The sequence below is a fragment of the Pelophylax lessonae genome (genome assembly GCF_965119305.1).
Source record: "Pelophylax lessonae genome assembly, chromosome: 4".
Taxonomy (NCBI): Eukaryota; Metazoa; Chordata; class Amphibia; order Anura; family Ranidae; genus Pelophylax; species Pelophylax lessonae.
Genome location: NC_138771.1, coordinates 639,118,382 through 639,141,415, shown reverse-complemented (window position 1 = coordinate 639,141,415; position 23,034 = coordinate 639,118,382). Strand labels below are relative to the sequence as shown.

General features: G+C 46.2%; 1 protein-coding gene across 1 annotated transcript in view; it reads left to right on the top strand.

Moving 5' to 3' along the window:
- The window catches only part of LOC309553209 (claudin-15-like), a 107,182-nt gene extending 84,849 nt beyond the window's left edge, over positions 1-22,333 (top strand). Inside the window, exons 2-5 of the mRNA XM_082254161.1 lie at positions 5,327-5,491; positions 9,355-9,436; positions 9,538-9,648; positions 22,066-22,333. Of these exons, the coding sequence (XP_082110287.1) occupies positions 5,327-5,491; positions 9,355-9,436; positions 9,538-9,648; positions 22,066-22,192 (485 nt within the window). The 3' untranslated portion in view covers positions 22,193-22,333. The remainder of the gene's footprint in view (positions 1-5,326; positions 5,492-9,354; positions 9,437-9,537; positions 9,649-22,065) is intronic.
- The last annotated feature ends 701 nt before the right edge of the window (positions 22,334-23,034 follow it).

Below are 23,034 nucleotides of genomic sequence, written 5' to 3'. Positions count from 1 at the left end.
GGGGGTTAGTGCTAGGAGGGGATTTTTTTTGGGGGGGGGGGATTTGTGCCAGGATGGGGGATTGGGGGAGAGGAATTTGGGGTGGGGGGAGGAAAGAGGATTTGTGCTCAGAGGGGAAATTTGAGGGGCAGAGGATTTGGGTTAGGAAGGGGGATTTTTTTTTTTTTTTTTTTTTGGGGGGGGGGGGATTTGTGATGGAGGCATGTGTGGAGAGAGAGGATTTGAGCTAGGGGGGAGGCAAAGATTTGTGCTTGGAGGGGGGGGGGATTTGTACTGGGAGGATGGGGAGTTTATGCTTAGGGGGTAAGCATGCAGATTAGTGCTCAATTTTGTTTTGTTGGGTGGGAGGGGATTTTTGCTAACACATAATGCTCATACATCTTAGGGGGGGGGGGGGTTGAAATTTGGCATGTGTGACCTGCGCTCTAGGTGACCTTGTCCCGGCACTGATTGTGATAATTGCACAGATTGGTATTTTTTATTTTGTTCGTCCAATAATGTTTTATAAATAAAACCCCTGGTATAGGGGTCCCAGATAAACAGGATGTGAAGCTGTGACCACCTTTAACGCTATTGTTTGCATGTGGAACTACAAGTACTAGCATGGCCAGGAGATCTCTCCTTGTAGCTAAAGTGTTCAGCATCAGCACCTCTCCTGCTATCCAGAAGAGTGTGAGCCATCACAAGGAGCATGTATATTGGCTTCACCGCTAAGCTTGTGGGCTGACCTGGAGTCTAAAAAGAAGATTAGAGGGGGCCGATTTGGGCTCTAAATATTAAAGAGGGGTTACTGACCACTAATGCTGGGGATTTTCTTTTGTAACCTCCACTGATTTCGGGCTTTTCTTACTACCATAAATGGCAGGGCATTTTTCCACTGAACAATAATGTTGGGCGGTTTCTTCCACTGACTAATGATGTTGAGTGGTTTCCTCCACTGACCAATGATGTTGGCCGGTTTCTTTCACTGACCAATAATGTTGGGTGGTTTCTTTAACTGATCAATGATGTAGGGCGGTTTCTTCCACCACTGCCCAACAATGTAGGGCAAATTCTTCCACTGATCAATGCTGTAGGACAATTTCTTCCACCACTGACCAATGATGTTGGGCACATTTTGAGTGGTTTCTTCCACTGACCAATAATGTTGGGCAGTTTCTTCCACTGACTAATGATGTTGAGTGGTTTCTTCCACTGACCAATGATGTTGAGTGGTTTCTTCCACTGACCAATGATGTTGGCCGGTTTCTTTCACTGACCAATGATTTTTGGGCGGTTTCTTTACTGATTAATGATGTAGGGCAAATTCTTCCACTGATCAATGCTGTAGGACAATTTCTTCCACCACTGACCAATGATGTTGGGCACATTTTTCCACTGATCGATGATATTGAGTGGTTTCTTCCACTGACCAATGATGTTGAGTGGTTTCTTCCACTGACCAATAATGTTGGGCAGTTTCTTCCACTGACTAACGATGTTGAGTGGTTTCTTCCACTGACCAATAATGTTGGGCAGTTTCTTCCACTGACTAACGATGTTGAGTGGTTTCTTCCACTGACCAATAATGTTGGGCAGTTTCTTCCACTGACTAACGATGTTGAGTGGTTTCTTCCACTGACCAATGATGTTGGCCGGTTTCTTCCACTGACTAATAATGTTGGGCAGTTTCTTCCACTGACCAATGATGGTAGGTGGTTTCTTCCACTGACCAATGATGGTAGGTGGTTTCTTCCACTGACCAATGATGGTAGGTGGTTTCTTCCACTGACCAATGATGGTAGGTGGTTTCTTCCACTGACCAATGATTTATCGGCGGTTTCTTTACTAAATAATGATGTAGGGCAGTTTCCTCCACCACTGCCCAACTATGTAGGGCAAATTCTTTCACTGATCAATGCTGTAGGACAATTTCTTCCACCACTGACCAATGATGTTGGGCACATTTTTCAACTGATCGATGATATTGAGTGGTTTCTTCCACTGACCAATGATGTTGGGCATATTTTTCCACTGATCAATGATATTGAGTGATTTCTTACACTGACCAATGATGTTTGCTGGTTTCTTCCACTGACCAATAATGTTGGCCGGTTTCTTCCACTGACGAATAATGTTGGGCAGTTTCTTCCACTGACCAATGATGGTAGGTGGTTTCTTCCACTGACCAATGATTTTTGGGCGGTTTCTTTACTGATTAATAATGTAGGGCAGTTTCTTCCACCACTGCCCAACAATGTAAGGCAAATTCTTTCACTGATCAATGCTGTAGGACAATTTCTTCCACCACTGACCAATGATGCTGGGCATATTTTTCCACTGATCAATGATATTGAGTGGTTTCTTCCACTGACCAATGATGTTGGCTGGTTTCTTCCAATGACCAATAATGTTGGGCGGTTTCTTCCACTGACCAATAATGTTGAGTTGTTTCTTTCACTGACCAATGATGTTAGCCAGTTTCTTCCACTGACTAATAATGTTGGGTGTTTTTTTTTCACTGACCAATGATGTTGGGAGGTTTCTTCCACTGACCAATAACTAGGGGCATTTTTCCCACTGGCCATTGAATCTTGGGCATTTTTCTTCCGCTGTACAGTAACACCAGGCAGGTGGACCTATTGACCACCAATGGTGGGACACTCGGGTTGATTTATTAAAGGCAAATAGACTTTGCACTTTTGAAAGTGCAGTTGCTCCAGAGCTTAATCAATGAGGGGAAGCTCTGCTGACTTCCATGAGGGAAAGCTCTTCTGACTTCCATTATCCAATCATGTGCAAGCCAAAATTATGTTTTTTTTTATTTTCCTTACATGTGATTGGGTGTTCTTTGTAAAGTAAAGCTTTACCTCATTGACTAAGCTCTGGGCAGCCGCACTTGCAGAGTGCAACTACACTGTACAAAGTGCACATTCTATTTGCCTTTAGTAGATCAACCCCATTGTTTTTTCATTTCCATTAGCCAGCAATGTAAGGTAGTACTGTTACATCTTAACATTACCCATTGCAATCTTTTGCTGTGCTGTATGTTTCAACAGTTGCTGGTTACTAGGTAGCCCAGTTGTAGTACAAAACGGTGGCAAATATGCAATGTATACTGTGCATAGCCTCCATTTAACCATATGCATTTAAACCAAGTCCGATATTGAGTGATTTGTAGCCAGGCACATTTTTCACTATAGCATTCTGCACGCACCAAGCTGTCCCGGAGAAGGTGCATTGCTGTAAAAGGGGTAAAAGAAAGCATGGGAAATCTCTGCAAATATGAATCAAACATTACTTGTTCAAGGTTTACAAAGGGGGCTTTCATACTTAGAGGGTCTATGTGCAAAATGTTCATATCAGAAGGAAAATTGCTGTACTTATTTTATTTTTATTATATGTGGGTTAGTGACTCACTAAGGGGTCTATGTCTAAAATGTTCAAAAAACAAACACAATCGGGATGAAAAGTGCTGTATTTTCTTTAATATGTGTAGTTCCTATATCTTCAGCACCATCTAGTGGACAAAATTCCTTTTTTTTTTTTCCTGATTAGGAAAAAAAAAAAGTATTATGGCCACTAGATGGTGCTGAAGATATAGGAACTACACATGCTAGAGAAAATACAGCAATTTCACACTCATTGTGCAGATGTTTGTCTCCTAAATATTTTATACATTAAACCACTTAGTGAGCCCATGACCCAAATAGGTAAATGCAAGGTGCCCTGACAATATGTACATGCTTGGTCGGAGTCAGCGATTCGTTGAGTAGAAAAGCAAGATCAGGATGCCAGCCCAGAGCATATGACTTGAAAAACAAGTACCTTCCCTATTTATATCCTGAATGCTTTCCTTGATCCTGTGATATCATTACAAAAGAGCATTGATAAATGAGCAGAATGATACAGTAACATCTGCTGCCCTCTTGTGGTAACTTTTGAATATGCAGTTTGGAATCAGTTTGCCTTGGAATGTACAGAAATTTGTACACATGAAAAACAAAGTTTAGAGAAATAACAGCAGTAAAATAGAGCCTATACATGTTATCTGTTGCCTGATTTTTTAGTTTTTTTCAAATATAAAATGATGAAAAGAATCTTATTATTACAGGGAAAACAAACAGGGGTAGTAGGAGAGGTTTCTTTTTGTAAAGGGTTAGGGGTTAAATGGTGTCATAACAATGACAACATAATGATGTGATACAGAGAAGAGCTCTGGAATGTCCAGAACATGATAATTGGGGGGGGGGGGGCATAGGGTCCTCTGAAAACACATTGGAGGAGAATCCCTGTATAGTGCTAGACCTGTATGGGAAAAGATCACAGTATGTGCTCATGGGAGTCTTTTATATAGTTGTTTTTTTTTTTTTTTTGTAATATCAATAAGGCATCACGCACATTAAATCTGTAATCTGCGTAATCTTAGTGTTTTTTTCCTAGTTTGATAGCTGCAGCATACTGTTATATTTAAATATATATATATATATATATATATATATATATATATATATATATATATATATATCAGCAAACTGGTTTCAGCCAGGAGGAAAATACACATATAATATGCATGACTCTGTATTTAATAAGCAACTTTGCTTATATATTCCTAATCTCCTTTCATATGTGGGAATTATATTCCAAGAGAAAACAAGATTCTAAACTGCATACTGATATATTGCCACAAGAGGGCATCAGATTTTACTTTATTAGTGTATTGCTTATATTTCTCCCATTGCAGTAAGTGGAAATAGATAGAAGATGTCCATTTTTTTTTATTTTATTTCAATATAATTTGAACCCATTTTTATTCCACATTCGTACCCTTGCACAAGGATCAATGAAAAATGCAATTAAAAAAAAAAAAAAAAGACTGAAAACAGTTTTAAAATGATTAAAAGTGAGAAAAAACGTAGGGGTCGATTTTTCAAATATTTGGTGCATGAATTTCAGAAGCATTTATTTAAGTTGAGAGAAATGTCCCATAATTGTATTTAGAAATTAATGTCTGTATTATCAGCGCCATCTAGTGGCCAAATTGGGGTATAGTTTTCTCATTGAGGTTTTTCAGAATTGCATTTTGGCCACTAGATGGAGCTGATGATACAGGCATTAATCTTTTTGTAAAATATGGGGCGTTTTGTTTAACTTCCACGAATCCTTCTGACATTCGTACAACAAATGTTTTATATACCCTTAGAAGGACCAGGACTAATAAAATAGCCTGAATTTTTTTCACTAAAATAGAAATATCTATAGCTTTGGGCTACATCTAGTTCTAACCAATGGTAGATATATTTGTTTTGGTGCGTTATTTTATACATTTGTGTGTCTGTCATTACAGGTTACCTTCAGGCTTCCCGTGCCCTGATGATTACAGCATTGGTTTTTGGATTTTTCGCATGTCTGAGTGGGATGATTGGACTACAGTGTACGAAGGTCGCTGAAGGGAATTCTGTACTGAAGGGCAAATTTGCAACCATATCTGGAGCTTTATCTATATTTGCAGGTGAGTAAAATATAATTTGGTTCCCTATCCCCTCCCTTTATGCCCCGTGAACAAAGACTATGCATCACATCGCTAGGGTGTCTGTCATGATTATACAATAAATGGATTGATGTAAGCAGAGTGCACAGCACAATAGAGAGATGTCTGGCAATGTCCCTGAGAAATCAGACTGGGGCGGCCGCGGCACACAACCATCTCCAGAATAAACAAGGACTTCTTGGTGAATCTTACCACTGAAGTCAACCTTTTGGGGATCTAAGCCATCAATACTGCCAAAACGCTGCCACCTTGTGGTGCCTGTAAGTACCTGCTTTTAATTTTTTTGTCCTTGTGGATCATCTCCATTCTAGGTACACCAAGGATTGATTTCTGCCCAAGTCTAAATCATGTCTTACGCCTTCCTAAAATTAGGCCCTACCCTGTGCATTCCATTGCTGCTGCCTGGAAAGGTGGGGGAGGTTGGAGGTGTGTGCCTCCCTTACCTGCTGAGTGCATACCTCCCAACTTTTGAACTTCGCAATGAGAGACACTGAAAGAGAAACAAAATTGTGGGTGTGGCCAATTGCTTAGCAGTGGGAGGGGCTTAAGGGATAGGGTAAACAAAACCCCGACTTCCTAGTACTCATAAAATATGCTTTGATTGCTCAGCCTACCTTAAAGAAGAACTTCATTAAAATAGTCAGAGACTGCATAGCAACCAGCAACTGTTGAGACAATAAAGACTTTGGTGAGAAGTATATAATGTACAGTATTGTGTATATAGTGCAGGAGTGTGTAATGTACAGAATGCAGGGGACAGGAGTATGTAATGTACAGAATGCAGGAGACAGGAGTATGTAATATACAGAATGTAAGGGTCAGACTCTGCACCATCCACCCCCCCAGCTCTATACACCCCAAATGCCCACCCAGCTCCATACACCCCCCCCCCCATCCACCCCAAATGCCCCCAGCAGCTCTAGCCACCTCAAATGCCCACCCTAGCACTATCTATCCCAAACACCCATCCAACCTCCAAACATTCCAATAGCCCACCCCAGCTCCATCCAACCCAAATGCCCCCAGCTCCATCCAACCCAAATGCCCTCTTTTGGGGGGCGCAAACAGAAAAATGTAATAGGCATTGCTTTGCGCCAAATAACGCTCTTAAAAATTGCGTGACTTTGAGGTCACAAAAGTGTGAAAGGGGCCTTCAGTAATCAAGGTAGAGTGTGCCCCCTTCAATGCAGAGAAACCAGCATGCTGTGCCCCCCTTCAATGCAGAGAGACCAGCGTGCCCCCTTTCAATGCCGAATGGCCAGCGTGCCCCCTTTCAATGCAGAATGACCAGCGTGCCCCCTTTCAATGCAGAATGACCAGCGTGCCATGCCCCCTTTCAATGCAGAATGACCAGCATGCCGTGCCCCCCCTTCAATGCAGAGAGATCATCGTGCCCCCTTTCAATGCAGAGAGACCAGCGTGCCCCCTTTCAATGCAGAATGACCAGCGTGACCCCTTTTAATGCAGAATGACCAGCCTGACCCCTTTCAATGCAGAATAACCAGCCTGACCCCTTTCAATGCAGAATAACCAGCGTGACCCCTTTCAATGCAGAATAACCAGCCTGACCCCTTTTAATGCAGAATGACCAGCCTGATCCCTTTCAATGCAGAATAACCAGCCTGACCCCTTTCAATGCAGAATAACCAGCCTGACCCCTTTCAATGCAGAATGACCAGCGTGACCCCTTTTAATGCAGAATGACCAGCCTGACCCCTTTCAATGCAGAATAACCAGCCTGAACCCTTTCAATGCAGAAAAACCAGCCTGACCCCTTTCAATGCAGAATAACCAGCCTGACCCCTTTCAATGCAGAAAAACCAGCCTGACCCCTTTCAATGCAGAATAACCAGCGTGACCCCTTTAATGCAGAATGGCCAGCGTGACCCCTTTAATGGAAAATAACCAGCGTGACCCCTTTTAATGCAGAGGGAGGGAGGGATGACAGAGGGATGACAGAGGGAGGGAGGGAGAGAGAGATGACGGAGGGAGGGAGGGAGAGATGACAGGGGGAGGGAGGAAGGGGGGGAGGACAGAGAGGAAGTGAGGACAGAGGGGGGTAAAGGATGGGAAGGGAGGGAGGAGAGAAGAAAAAGGGGGGAGAAGAGAAAGGGGGGGAGAGCTCCTCCTCCATAGACATGCTGGATATTGTAGTCTCACAAACTCCCCTCTACAATGAGACACACGGCAATCCCGCCCAGCCTCTGCCTCTCTCACACACAGCCACAGCTATGGGGGTTTGGAGGGCACATATCAGGGGGTCCTGAGGGCACACGCTATGGGGGTTGGGAGGGCACATATCAGGGGGTCCTGAGGGCACACGCTATGGGGGTTGGGAGGGCACATATCAGGGGGTCCTGAGGGCACATGCTATGGGGGTTGGGAGGGCACATATCAGGGGGTCCTGAGGGCACATGCTATGGGGGTTGGGAGGGCACATATCAGGGGGTCCTGAGGGCACATGCTATGGGGGTTGGGAGGGCACATATCAGGTAACACTTGGGGGGTGGGCAGGGAAAACCAGGGGGGTGGAGAGCACTGCGGGGGGGGGGGGACAGGTAGCACTTGGAGGGTGGGCAGGGAAAACCAGGGGGGTGGAGAGCACTGCGGGGAGGGGGGGACAGGTAGCACTTGGAGGGTGGGCAGGGAAAACCAGGGGGGTGGAGAGCACTGAAGGGGACAGGGAGCCAGGGAAAGATGAATTCCTCATATGCAGCTGCCCCATCCCCCTCCTATCCAGCACACACTTCGGCACTCACCTTCTTCCCGCCGAAGCTCTGCCCCTTCTTCCCACTGAAGCCCCGCCCCTTCTTCTCGTCGAGGCCCCGCCCCCTTCTTCCGCCGTGGCTCCGCACCCCCCCCTGACACCGGGCAGGACACCAGCTGACACCCCCCAGTGCGTGGCACCCGGGGCGGGCCGCCCCCCCCCCACCCCTTGGTACGCCACTGGGGGGAGGTTACAGGGGGCGATAATGTGTGAGCAGTGGGCGGGCAGCAAACATGGAGTGAAATGGCTGCAAGCTGTCCCAACCGTGGCTCTGCTTTCCGGAATGCAGCCGGGGACAAGAGCACAACGGGACAGCAGCTTAGACAAAGCCATGACATTTGGCAAGTGTGGGCAGCAAGGGGCAACTGCTTTGGGCACCCCAAAAATGACAGCCCGTTTACCTGCATTAAAGACGGCCCTGACTACAGTCTGTGTCTCTGATTGTTTCCCGGCGCTTGGAGGCAGGAGCCGAAGACGGGGGCGGAGCTGGGAGGAGGAGGGGGGAGAAGACATGGCCGGCCAGATGATTTTGCGGGACTTCAGCCCGCTCCGCGGGACCGCGGGACTCACTCCAAATTGCGGGACAGTCCCGCGAATTCCGGGACGGTTGGGAGGTATGTGAGTGGGGAGGGCCTGTAATGGAAGAGAGGTCAGGGTCTGTAGTCTGAAAGAGTTTGTGCTATATATTGCTTGATGCTACTAAATTTCCCCCTAAAATGAATTATCATTTCATCCATAGAGTTGTGTTCTTCTGGTACCACCTTCAGACATTTCTCCCTGAATGCATCAAGCCATGGTCTGAGTTTCCAAAGTTTGTCTTTTTTTTTTTTTTCATCTCAGACACTCAAATTGTTTACAAAATGTAATGATCGCATGAGAGACTGGAATCTGTTCCGTGACATCACATCTGAAACAGGGGTGTACTACGTGTCTGTTTCCTAATACATACGGACTCCAGCCATTGGAACTAGGCCCATCTTCATATACTGTACATATGAGTATTTCCCATGATGTAACATGAGGCTCTTGTCAAATTTATGATTTTCTTCTTCTTCAGGTATCTGTGCTGGGATTTCTGTCTCTTGGTATGCATTCAATATCACCCAGGAATTCTTCAACCCACTGTACCCGGGAACCAAGTACGTATAGATTTCCATAGCTTTAAGTATTAATGGTGGAATATAACTACGAAACACCAGTTGCAGTGACTGATACGACTTCTTTATTCTTTCCTCGCTAGGTATGAAATCGGTCCAGCTCTTTACCTGGGCTGGTCAGGAGCTCTTCTAGATGTGGTTGGTGGGTCACTCATGTGCTGCTCATATAAAACTCAGGTGGCCGATGCCAAAAAGTAGGTATCCATTTTAATAATATTATAAACATCTATTTACAAAGAGCCAACATTTTCCTATAGTTCACTGCAATGGTTGAGCTGCCAGAAGGCCGTAGCAGCATATTTGGTTGAGGCTGAGTTGGTACCTCACTGAACTGTTAAAAGGTTTCTAGATATACATTGGGAAGATTTCTACATTCCTCCAGTAATAAATAAATTCCACGTGTAGTGCCCTCCTTGCATAGGTTGCTAGGCAAATTAAGTTTTTTGTTCCTTCTGTAATCAATTGTTCGTCCTGGTCTGTTCAGGGTTTCACAGGCTGGGAATTTGATTGCTTCTCCTGCCTCTGGAAGAGGTTTTCAGAGTTTGGGGCGAGAGATTCAATTGACTAGCCTTAACATTTTTCATTCTCAAAGCAATCTCTAGAGAAAGAGTGTCCAGTAGGTGGCTGGAGAGATGATAAATAGTCTGAAGCACTTGTGTGCTGGGTTCCCTCTCTGCAGGCAGGATCCAGGGACTGTTGGGCTGCTTCTCCCAGACAGGCCATTGATTTGATAGCTGTGCTGGAGTCCTCAGTGGTGTCAGGGCTGAGGGCCTGGATGAAGCTTTAAAGGGACTGACTGCAAGACTTTACCACAAAGCATCTGGTCTGGAGAAAGACTGTCTTAGTCACTGGGGTGTGCCTGGAGGTAGCTGGAAAGTGGCAGATGTCCTGGGGACTCATGAGTAAAGACCCTATACTGATTCCTGTGACTGTGCAATAGCCTGGAGACTTCACTGGGTACTGGTAGTTGTGCATAGGTGCAAGGTAAACAGATGCTAAAAAATGGCTTCTTGGTCATCAACTTTTGAGCAATGGACTGCTCAGAGACATGTCTTGTGGTCCCCAGCTGTGGAGCATTAGACTGTCGATTATTCCAATTTATTCAGGAAGAGAATTGTCCTCCCATGGCCAGCTGCTAACCATTTTGGAGTATCCCTTACCCTAATCCAGGGGAGGACTGGGCCAGGGGGCATGGGGGGAAATTGCCCCCTGGGCCACTCTGATGCCCCCGTAAAAAAGGCTGCACTGCTTCTGCCACAGACATGCCTAAAGGATTCCTAGTGAAGAGAAGTAAAAAGTCCCGCCACTGACCTACTGAGAGCAGGATGAAAGACAAGGAAAAAGCGCAGGCCACCCCCCCCCCCCCCCCCCAAGCATGGATGGTGTAAACTGAGTCTGAGCAGAGGCCGGTTCTGTACCTCTTCTCCCCCGGCCAGCCCCGACCAAGGTGTCCCAGCTCCCCCCAACCACCCCCTGCTGGCCAGGTCAGGAACCCGGATTCAGCCAGTAAGTTAGAGAGTATTTAGAGCAGGGCTTCAGCTTGGAATGGGGGTCAGGAGAAGGTTAAAAAGAAGGCGAGTGGGAGGGGGCAGAGTTACTGCACCATGGGCCTCTGGTTTGTACTCCCCCCCCCGGGCCCAAAGTTGCCAGTCTGCCCCTGCCCTAATCCCTCTCCCGTTACCTGTTTTACAAGCAAAAAAAAACAAAAAAGACAACCCCTAGCAGGGCTAACCAAAACATCGTGCTGCCTGGGTCCAAGAATAAAATGCTGCTCCTCCCCCAACTCCCCAAAATATCACGCCCACTGAAAGGCCACCACGTTGATTATTTTTTATAAATATAACATTTAGAAAATATTATATTGATACTGTTATCTTCTTCCATAACTCACCACCAGACCGGTCCACCAAACATCCACTGTCTGTCCCCAGTCCTCCTATAACTCTGATGTCTGAAGTCATTGCTCACACCATGATCACGCTAGGGATGTTCCCAGGAGGAGACGCTCTGCCTCAGTATACTCAACAGTTTGGACTACAGACGGCATTATGAGATGGGGAAATGCCGCCCGTAACGAGGCACAAACTGAGAACTGCTGAAAAAAAATATTGGGTGTCAATTTTCTGCCCATCTCAAAGGTCCATCTGGGTCCAATGGACCTAGCGGGGACCCATGGTAGGGCCGGCCTTTACCCCTAGACTGTTTTTTGGAGCCGGAGTGAATAGACAGTTGTTTGGGTAGACAGGCAGCCTCTACACTTTTGGCGAAGAACCAGCTGAAATCAGAGACCCTTACAGGGTAGCGAAACACATGTTTAGCAGTTGAATGACTTGAGTATGCATAGAAGCCAAACGTGAATTATAGGCAATAGCTGCAGTGAAGGTTTATCAAAAAATCATATGGAACACTTCTCAAGGACAGAGGATTTCCCAGCAATCTTCTGGGGTAGTCTACTGTTATTTCAAGAGATGACTGATGGTGTTACCATTTGTTTGGAATGTCCTCGTCTTCGTAACCAGTCTTCTTCCTAGTATTCCTTTACTTTTTCTGTCTGTCCTTGAAATTTTTTTTCTGTAATCAGTCACTTATTTCATATAATGAAAGAGAGAAAAGCATTAAAGAGGTTAGGAAGCAACACGAGAGAATTATTTTACTTGGAAATAAAATAAAATGGTGTAAACTGATTGGGCCAGTAGATATTTTAGACTATTGAGTGCTCCCAAACTTGTGGAAAAGGTTTAAGGAAGGATAATTTCTTTTGAATAATGACTGTGTCCCTTTGTACAAAGCCAGCTCTATTAACCACTTTACCACCGGAGGATTTTGCTGTCTTCCGTCCAGGCCACTTTTTGCGATTCGGCGCTGTGTGACTTTAACTGACAACTGCGCGGTCGTGCGACGCCGTACCCAAACGAAATTTGCGTCCTTTTTTCCCCACAAACAGAGCTTTCTTTTGGTGGTATTTGATCACCTGTGCGATTTTTACTTTTTGCGCTATAAACAAAAAAAGAGCGTTTATTTTGAAAAAATAACAATATTTTTCACATTTTTTTATATGAAATTCCCCCCCAAAAAAATGTAAAAATCAAATTTCCTGACAGACTCCATGGCAGCATACGTTTGGGTAGCCCCGCCTCCACTCCTACCCTATAGGACCCCACTCCCATAAATCCTTGCTCCCTTTCAGCATCCGTGTTCTTTTTTTGTCCTCCTCCTGCACCTGTTTGGTGCTGAATTCCTACTTTCTGTGATGATCGCTTTTACGGACGCAGGGTAATGACGGTCGGCTGGAGTTGGTTCCCCAATAAGCCCTTGCTGCTGCGGGGTATGGGGTGGGCATGCTGAATAGGAGCCTAAAGATGCCTGACGAAGCAGGCCAAATTGGATGGCCAGTGAGCCCGGCTGCTGCGGGTGGCCTCATGTGCATTGCCCCATCGCTGGAATTTATCTCCCAATGGCTGACTTGATATATCCCTGGTGTCTAGCGGTAAGCGATGTGGATGGGTAAGTGCCTTTTTCTTATCTTTTCTATGTACTTACTTGCCTGGGGTCTAGTGCATCCCTGGTGATCTAGTGTGCGGCTCCTTGCCTCTCCGTATACTTCCTGGTGGTCCGGGAGGTTCAATGGACGCCGTGGAACGCTCTGCGTTCCATCCTCGGCGTTCTCGGTCACTCTGCGCATGCGCGCCGGCGGACCGAGAGCGAGGCTTGGTTCGCGCATGCGCAGTAGCGGCAATTGCCGCTACTCGCGCATGCGCAATAGGTCGCGGCCGTGACGTCACGGCCGGCGCCAAATTTAAAGATCTGTCAGTTCCACAGACTGTGGGACTGACTGTGGATTGCGGCGTTCCCACGACCGTTCGCTCCCCATTCAAGGTATGTTTATCTGCTCCATGGGGGGCCCCTTTTTGCCAGTATTATTACTATGCACGGTGCTAGTGTATTTTGCATTTGATCTTTTCTAGTGTTTCTGTCTGCCTTCCTAATGGATACATCACCGCTCCCCTGTGACCAGCCCTCTCTTAGGTAAGTGTAGGGCTGGATTTGGGGGGGGGGAGCAGGATATACGGGCGGTCTGGTACATTATTCCTTTGTATGTTCCCTTTGCAGCTCCTCTAGGTCTGAACAGCCTCAAGGCACACAGGAAGATCGCCATGCGAAAACGCAGCAGCACCGCTCTTCCTCCAAACGTGGCTCCTCTTCCAAGTCCAGATACCGCAGTAAAGACCGGTCACCCGTTAGGTCTTCACACCAATCCAGCGAGAGAAAATGCTGGGGCTGCGGTATTCGTTTACTGGACGGAAAATCGCTATGCGACTCCTGTTATTCCCGAGCAGCGGGTGAAAGGGGAAGCTCTGACCGACGGCTTGAGTCCATGGTCAAGCGCATAGTCAAGGACTCCCTGGCTGATTTTAATAGGCGGCAGTCTCCAGTACCAGAGCCATCTGTCTCTCCTGTTAGAGAATCGTCTGGCGGACGGGTCCTTGAATCTTCTGAACCTAGCCATCCCTCTGTATTTGAATCTGAGAGTGATTCTGACCAAGATGAATCCAGCTTAGGATTTTCTTTCAGCCTGGTTCCACCGTTGGTGAAAGCAATCAGAGAAACCTTGAACTGGGAGGATCCAGCGGTCTCCGCTCCCAAGCAGAGAAAATATTTTAAGCAGGTGAGCAAAGAGCGACTAAATTTTCCATTCATTCCTGAACTGGGAGATATCATTACGGAAGAATGGAGCAAGGTGGAGAGGAAGAACTCCATGGTCTCAAAATTGGCTAAACTCTATCCATTCAAGGAAGAGGAAGTCAAACACCTGGAATCTCCTCCGCTCGTGGATGCGGCGGTGATGAGGCTAGTAAAACATGTCACTTTGCCTCTTGAGGATACGGTTTCCTTTAAGGATCCTCTCGACAGAAGAATCGACACGGATCTGAAGCGTGTCTATCTTTCAGTGGGAGCTGCCTGTAAACCGGCCCTAGCCTTGGCATCCCTGTCCAAAGCCATGGAAGTATGGGTGGACAATGTTGATGACTCTCTCAGAAGTTTCTCTGAAGATGCAGCCAAGAATTCTCCTATCCAGGAGCTAAAGCTGGCCTCAGCCTTCCTGGGGGAGGCGTCTATTGATATTATACGCCTGTTAGCACGAGGGATGCTATCATCTGTTACAGCAAAGCGTGCACTTTGGTTACGCCCTTGGTTGGCTGATCCTGCTTCTAAGCAGGTGTGGTGCCGCATTCCCTTTGAGGGTTCTTCCCTCTTTGGGAATAAGTTGGATAGCGCCATCTCTAAGGCTACTGGTGGTAAGTCGGGCTTCCTTCCCCAGGATAGGCGTCTTCTTGGTCAGAAAAGACTTCCTCCCAGAAAACAAAGTACTGACCGTGCCAGGGAGGCACGTAGTTATAGGCCAGGAAGAGAATTTGGAAGGAATTGGAAGTCCAGGCAGTCTTCCTTTCGGAAAGGCCCCAAGAGCAATCCGTCTGGGGATAGAGATACGACGAAGTCCTTTTGAGATTGGGCCCGCTCAGGCCAGTCAGGTGGGAGGTCGTCTCTTTCACTTTCGGCAGGTCTGGGCGGCCTCAATCCGGGATGCTTGGGTCGTCAACACGGTCTCTGCAGGTCATTCTTGGACCTTCATCAGTATTCCCGGAGACAGATTTGTTCCTACATCCCTTCCGCGGTCAGGAGACAAGAGAGAGATTCTCTTATCCTACGTAGACTCGCTAGTCACTCAAGGAGCAGTGGTTCCAGTGCCAGAGTCAGAAAGAAGACTCGGAGTGTACTCCCCTCTTTTTATGGTGCGCAAGAAGAGCGGCGCCTGGAGACCAGTGATAGATCTGACGCACTTGAATCGCTTCATCAAAGGAGAGAAATTCAAGATGGAGACTCTATTCTCCATTCAGCAAGCCGTTCAACCGGGAGATTGGATGGTCTCAGTAGACCTGAAGGATGCATACTTCCACGTACCAGTGGCAACAGAGTTTCAGCAATATCTAAGATTCTCGGTCGGCCAACGTCATCTTCAATTTGTATGTCTCCCCTTCGGGCTTTCCACGTCGCCTCGTACCTTTTCGAAGGTCTTGTTAGCGGTGGTAGCCTTGATAAGACTGAGAGAGGTCCGTCTTTATCATTATCTGGACGACCTCCTTCTTCTGGCCCAAGACAAATCTGTCATCCTGGAACATCTAGCTCTGGTCATCTCGTCTCTGGAGAGGTTCGGCTGGATCCTGAACAGAGAAAAGAGCCATCTGATTCCCACTCAGTCCCTGGTCTTTTTGGGCGCGCTGTTCAACACCAAGAACCGTACCATCTCTCTGCCAGAAGAAAAGATTCCGGTAATCAGGGACAGAGTGTCTCTGGCTTTGTCGGCATCCCGTCTCACAGCAAAACAATGCCTAAGAGTAATTGGCACCATGGTGTCAACAGCCCCTATGGTGAGGTGGGCTCTCTGGAAGATGAGGCCTTTTCAGAGGGGTTTTCTTCAGCAATGGAACGGAGTCAGCAATTCTCAGCGAATAGTGATAACCGCAACCATGAAGAGCTGGCTTCCTTGGTGGCTACAGCTGAAGAATTTGCGCAATTGTCACTCCATAGCTCCCATATCTTGGGTGACAGTGACATCAGACGCCAGCAACACCGGCTGGGGCGGCCATTGCGGAACAGAGATGGCACAAGGGAAATGGGACTTTTGTTCTCGCCAGACTGTGTCCAACATCTTGGAACTACGAGCGGCCTTTCAAGTGTTACTAGCCTTCGGCCACCTCATTCGGGGCACCTCAGTCATGCTGAGGTTAGACAACACGACTGCAGTAGCCTATGTGAGGAGACAAGGCGGAACTCGCAGTGCATCCCTGCTTCGGGAAGTAGAGCCAATAATGACCTGGGCTCAGAGAAACCTGGTCAATCTGTCGGCGGTTTACATACCAGGGGCGCAGAACACACAAGCAGATTTCCTCTCGAGAACACAACTCAACAACAACGAGTGGTCTCTCCACGAGGATGTGTTCAACTGGATCCTGTCCTTGGAATTCATCCCAGAGGTGGATCTATTTGCCTCCTTCAACAACAGGAAGTTGCAGAAGTTTTACTCAAGGAACAGAGATCCCAGAGCATTCGGGGTGGATGCCCTGACAGATTGCTGGAGGTTTCACAAGGCTTATGCCTTTCCCCCAGTACCAGTCATCTTTCAATTCCTGCGGAGAGTCAAGATGGAGTCAGTCAAAGTGGTTGCAGTAATCCCGTTCTGGCCCAACAGACCGTGGTTTCCCCTACTATTCCAGCTGAGCTACCGCGACCCAGTCCCTCTTCCTCTCAGGGCGGATCTGCTGTCCCAGGGCTCCATCCTTCACCCATGCCCAGCCCGTCTGCACCTTCGGGTCTGGTTTTTGAAAGGGGAAGGCTGGAAGCGTTAGGATGTCCGGAAGTAGCCATACCAACTCTTTTGAGTGCTAGAAGACAAAGCACGAATAAAACCTATGAAAGGATTTGGGCTAGGTTTACTTCTTTCCTAGAGTCCAAAGGAAAGTCCTGGTCATCTCCTTCCGTGCAAGATATTCTTTCTTTTCTTCAATCGGGATTGGAGTTGCCTCTTTCAGTGAGCGCCTTGCGAGTCCAAGTCTCAGCCATATCCGCTTTCACAGGCATTTCCTGGGCTGCACATCCTTTGATCAGGCAATTCTTCAAAGGGGCGGTAAGGCTAAGGCCACAAAAGAAGCTGAGATTCCCCAAGTGGGACATGCCTTTGGTCCTTGATTTCTTATCATCGGTTGGCTCAAGTCTTGAAGATCCTATATCTGTGAAGCATCTCACCCTCAAGACAGTCTTTCTGGTGGCTATCACATCTGCAAAGAGGGTGTCAGAGATCCAAAGTCTGGGAAGTAAGGAACCTTTTCTGACCTTTTTCCCGGATAGGGTTGTCCTTATTCCAATGCTGGGAGCAAGGCCTAAAGTCACGTCGGTCTTTCATGAGAACCAAGAAATTGTTCTCCCTACTTTCAATTCATCGGCCGAACCTCCGGTAGTCCATCCTCTGGATGTGGGCAACACGCTCAGACAGTACTTGGAAGCTACAGCCTCTTTCCGGAAGACAGATTATCTCTTCGTCCTATTGTCTGGGAAGAACAAAGGTATGCGTGCCTCTTCAAGATCAATTGCCTCCTGGATAGTAGAGGCAATTCAGTGGGCTTATAGAGAGAAGGGTCTGGTTCCTCCTAAAGCGGTGACTGCACATTCTACGCGTGGGGTCGCTACTTCATGGGCAGCTTCAAGACATGTCGCTCCGGATGTGGTCTGCAGAGCAGCGTCTTGGTCGTCCATTCATACATTTATGTCACATTATTGTGTTGAGCCGGCGGCTCTTTCTTCTGTTGGTTTTGGTGCTCAAGTATTATCTGTTGCAGGTGTTAATTAAAATTTATCAGCATCTGCCCACCCAATTGTGTTTTGGCGAGTTATTTCCCAAACGTATGCTGCCATGGAGTCTGTCAGGAAAACGGAAAATTTATATCAAATACTTACCGTAATTTTCCTTTCCTGATGGACTCCATGGCAGCAGGAGTCCCCTCCCAGTTCCTGAGTAGGCTAGTTACAGAACACGGATGCTGAAAGGGAGCAAGGATTTATGGGAGTGGGGTCCTATAGGGTAGGAGTGGAGGCGGGGCTACCCAAACGTATGCTGCCATGGAGTCCATCAGGAAAGGAAAATTACGGTAAGTATTTGATATAAATTTTCCGTTTTTTTTTAATTTTTGGCCAATTTGTTTTCTGCTACCTATGTTTAGTAAAAAAAATCACAATAAGCGTATTTTGATTGGTTTGCGCAAAAGTTATTGCGTTTACTAACTAAGGGAAAGATTTTTGTCATTTTTGGTGTTTTTTTTTTAACGCGTAATGGCGGTGATCTGTGATTTTTTTTTGCGGGACTGCGACATTGCGGCGGACAGATCGGACCCTTGACTGACATTTTTGACACTTTTGGGGGTACCAGTGACATTTATACAGTAATCAGTGCTATATATATGCACTGTTACTGTAAAAATTACACTGGCAGGGAAGGGGTTAATTTTATTGGAGAGGGAGGGGTTAATGTATGCCTGGTGCTTACTGACGTGTGGGGGGGGAGGTGACTGTGTGACAGAAGGACAGATCGGATGTCCAGCTATGCTGAACACTCTGATCTGTCAGTCCCTGTCACTATGGAGATCCCCGACGATGGAGATCCTGCTCCTCCCCTGGCCCGACTCCCGCTGTGAATGAACACAGCGGGAGCGAGCCTCCGGCGGCGCGTGAGCGCCGCCCACAAGGGGCGGAGTCCAGCGACGTAGGTCTACGTCGCTGGACGGGATCGCGGCACTTTGCCGCAGTAGCCTCCATGTGAGCGGAGGTAAAGTGGTTAAGACATAATTTGACCGCTTTGGAGTAGAGGAACATGTGTAGCTGACCTTGAGAGCGTTGACCTTAACCCTACTAAATACAGTAGCTTTAGAATGAATTTGAACACCTGTCGTAATCCAGGTTTTCTCATGTAACTTCACTGCCTGACCTCGGAAATGCTCTTTTTATGAACAGGCGCAAATTCCCACACACACACACTCCAAAAACTTCTGGAAACCTTCAAAAAACATGGAGTCTGTTATAGCCACACAGGGACGGTGGTTCGTGTAACATTGAATATAACGGGGTGTATGACACCACAGACATTCTCTTGTTTCAGTGATATTACATACTGTATATTTTAAGGTGCTTTTCCACTGCATGGAACCGAACGGTTCGGCTCGCTTTTGTGCTTTCCACTGCTGGTACCGCATGGTACGGTGTTGGAACGGTTCGGTACGGTACAGCAGCGTTTTTCCACTACATGGAACCGAACGGTACGGCTCGCTTAAACAGTACCACCTCAGTTGTGGTTCCAAGAGGGCCGTACCGGTACCATATCCCACAATCCTTTGCATTTAGCCTTGACTGTTTGTCACTACTAGCCACTGATTGGTCAGAAAATCGTTGTTATCCCACCCACTTACTTTAGTACTACTTTAGTGGAAAAGCAAACCATACCAAACCGTACCAAACTGTTCCAACACCGTACCATGCGGTACCATGCAGTGGAAAACCAAACCGGGCCAAGCAGGGCCAAGTGGAGCCGAGCCGGTACTTGCAGTGGAAAAGCCATTATTCATTCATTGGTAAATAGAGTAAACAGATGTTCACAAATTGAATATGAATAGAGGTATTGGGCCTTGATAGGGAAGGAACTAACACTCAGCTCCTAACAAGCCAAGATATCATCTTGACAAGATATCAAGATATAGAAATCTTACAGAAAGACCTGAACAAATTAACAGAGTGGGCAACTACGTGGCAAATGAGATTTAACGTAGAGAAGTGTAAGGTATTGCACTTGGGGGCAAAAAACATAAACACAAATTATGCTCTAGGGGGGAACCTCTGGGGGAATCCAGAATGGAGAGGGATTTGGGGGTTCTAGTGGAGGATAGACTAAGAAGTAGCATGCAATGTCAAGCTGCGGCTGTCAAAGCCAGCAGAATATTATCATGTATAAGGAAGGGGATACACTCCAGAGATAAGGCTATAATCCTTCCACTTTATAAAACCCTGGTTCGGCTACACCTGGAGTATTCTGTCCAGTTCTGGTCGCCAATCCTGAGAAAGGATGTGCTGGAACTGGAGAGAGCCCAAAGAAGGACAACTAAACTAATTAGGGGATTGGAGGACCTTAATTATGAGGAGTGATTACAAGCGCTTAATTTATTCTCCTTAGAGAGGAGACACCTGAGGGGGGCCATGATAGCAATCTACAAATACCTCAATGGCGATCCTAGCAAAGGTAGAAAACTATTTAGTCCCAAGGCGTGCAAGAAGACACGTGTCCACACAATGAGATTAGAGGAGAGGCGGTTTAACCTTATGCTGCGTAAGGGGTTCTTCATTGTAAGGGCTTCTTCACTGTAAGGGCGGTGAGAATGTGGAACTCTCTTCCACAAATGGTGGTAGCTGCAGGGAGTATGGATACTTTTAAAAGACTCTTGGACGTGCACCTCAAAGAACACAATATTCAGGGTTATGGGAAATGATCAGGCTATTGACACACACACACACACCTATACAGGTTGAACTGGATGGACTGATGTCTTTATTCAACCCCAACTACTATGTAACTACAGTATGTAAGTCCCTGGCAGGTCCTGTAGTATTGTGTGCAGATAAGGGTGGACAACTTTTGATCTCTTGGCTGCAAAACCTAGCACGAGAGAATTGGCATGTATACACAGAGACTCCAGGCTGTCTACAATCAATGTCAATTCCTTAAGCCGGCCATAGACGGATCAAATCTTGGTCAGTTTAGCAGGGGCTGGCTAAGATTCCATCCATGTATGGGCAGGCTGGTTGTACTGCTGTCGATCTTTTAAATAGCTAAAGCTGCTAGCAGTAATCATTCTGTTCTGCCGGCCTTGAAGCCTCTCCTTTAATTTCATCTGACCATAACACCTTTTTCCATGTGGCCTCGGAATCTTCAAGATGCGTTTAAGGTGATCAGATGAGACTAAAGTTGAATTATTTGGCCTCAACAGCAAACGAAATGTCTGGCGGAAATCCAATACAGCTCACCATCTAAATAACACCATTCCTACAGTAAAGCATGGAGGTGGTAATATCCTGTAATGGGGGCGTTTTTCTGCAGCAGGGACTGGAGCACTTGTCAGGATAGAAGGAAAAATGGATGATGTGAAATACCATCAAATTCTTAAGGAAAGTCTGGTGTCCCCTGCTTAAAAGCTGTCAATGGGAAGAAGGTTTACCTTTCAACATGACAATGAACCCAAAACACACAGCAAAAATAATCACATAGTGGTTGAAGGAGAAAAAGGTGAATGTCCTTGTATGGTCAGAGCCCAGACTTAAACCCCATATTTGAAGACTGAAGTCTACAAATGGTCACCAATAAATGTAACTGAGCTTGAGTAGTTCTGCAAAGAAGAGTGGGCAAATATTGCAATACCTACCTTAATTTTCTTTTCCTGGAGCCTATCCATGGCAGCATACTATCACGTGTATGCTGCCGTGGAGGCACCAGAAAACAGAAAAGTGTAATATACTTACCGTAAATTACTTTTCCTTGTGCCTATCAATGGCAGCATACAGTACATATGATAGTATGCGGCCATGGGGGTGTTGCAGAGTGCGATCACTGGGTGCAGCGGAGTCCATTCAGATCAGACATTGTGGAGTAAACAGGAACTGGCTTCTTTATTGGAACATAACACAGAAATCAAAGATGTCACCTCATTGTACTAAGAACAACAGACAGGAAGAGATAACCAACAAGTACAGTACAGTGTACAGGATATTACAACACATCATAGAAATGCATAGCATATCACTGAGCATTAGCGACATCTAGTGTCCTATTTGTGAACTACAGTTAATCTGCTAAGCTGAAAGCTGTTGTATCTCCAACAGGGGGTACCAGGAAAAAGTTTTGCCTTTAGTTCTACTTTAATGTAAGCACTGAGCTGTTATACAGTATGTAATGTATATGCCATTTACAGGGCATTAAATGAATGAATGTTTTATTTTTAATGATTCCATTTATTTTACAGAGGATACACCTATAATTACCGCGCTCCAAACACATTGTCATCAGCGAAGCCCGCACCGCAAGCTGCCCTCCCGCGATATGAGTCAAGTAACAGTATCTCTAAATATGGAAAGAACGCCTACGTCTAGCATTAGATATCAGCTCTAAGACTTTACTGTAGTGAATGAACATTTCTGCCATAATGTGCCGTTGCGTCATTCCCACCCATCTCAAGGTTCACTTTTCATCATTGGTCCGTCTTCATTTTCAACCACCTTGCGTCACTGCGTCACTGCGTCACTGCATCACTGCGCTTACCAAACCCAAAGAAGACAGTGTTTTTCCTGGAATCTTTAATCATTTTGCCCATCTGCTAATGTGGCTTGATGCCGAAAAACTCATCTCATCTTCAATGTTCACATGTAATTCAACAAGACCTCCTGAAAAAATGGGGCAAAACCCTCCTACTCGGGGAATAAATATTTAGCTATTTACATTGAAATGCAGAGGATGTCCAGGTTATAGGTGTCTGTATATTTTGGTAGAGCTCCGGTTTAGCTGTGAAATCAAAGTTTTCAAGAAGACATCAGTTCATGGACTGAGCACAAAGACTCCATGGTAAGCTTCTTAAAGTGAAATCAGTCAACGTTTTATTGTACATATTTGGCCGTCTGCTCAGGGACACCATCCAGATTCCTTCACAGTAATTCTGCTGGTCCTGGAATGAATGGTTACATCAATTTTCTTGGCGAAATCACGATGACAGATGGCGAGCATCCAAGAAGGAACGCGTGGGGCAGGGGTCATATACCGTTCACCCATGTGCCTCCATATTGAACTTGCCAGCCAAAAGGATTACATGTGTCATATATCCAGAAATTGTATTAGAAGATAGTTTGTGATAGTTTGTTTGCTTTGCCTACTATTTTATTATTTTTTTTTAATTACATAATGACCATTGATAATTAATATATGGACAATCTACTGACAC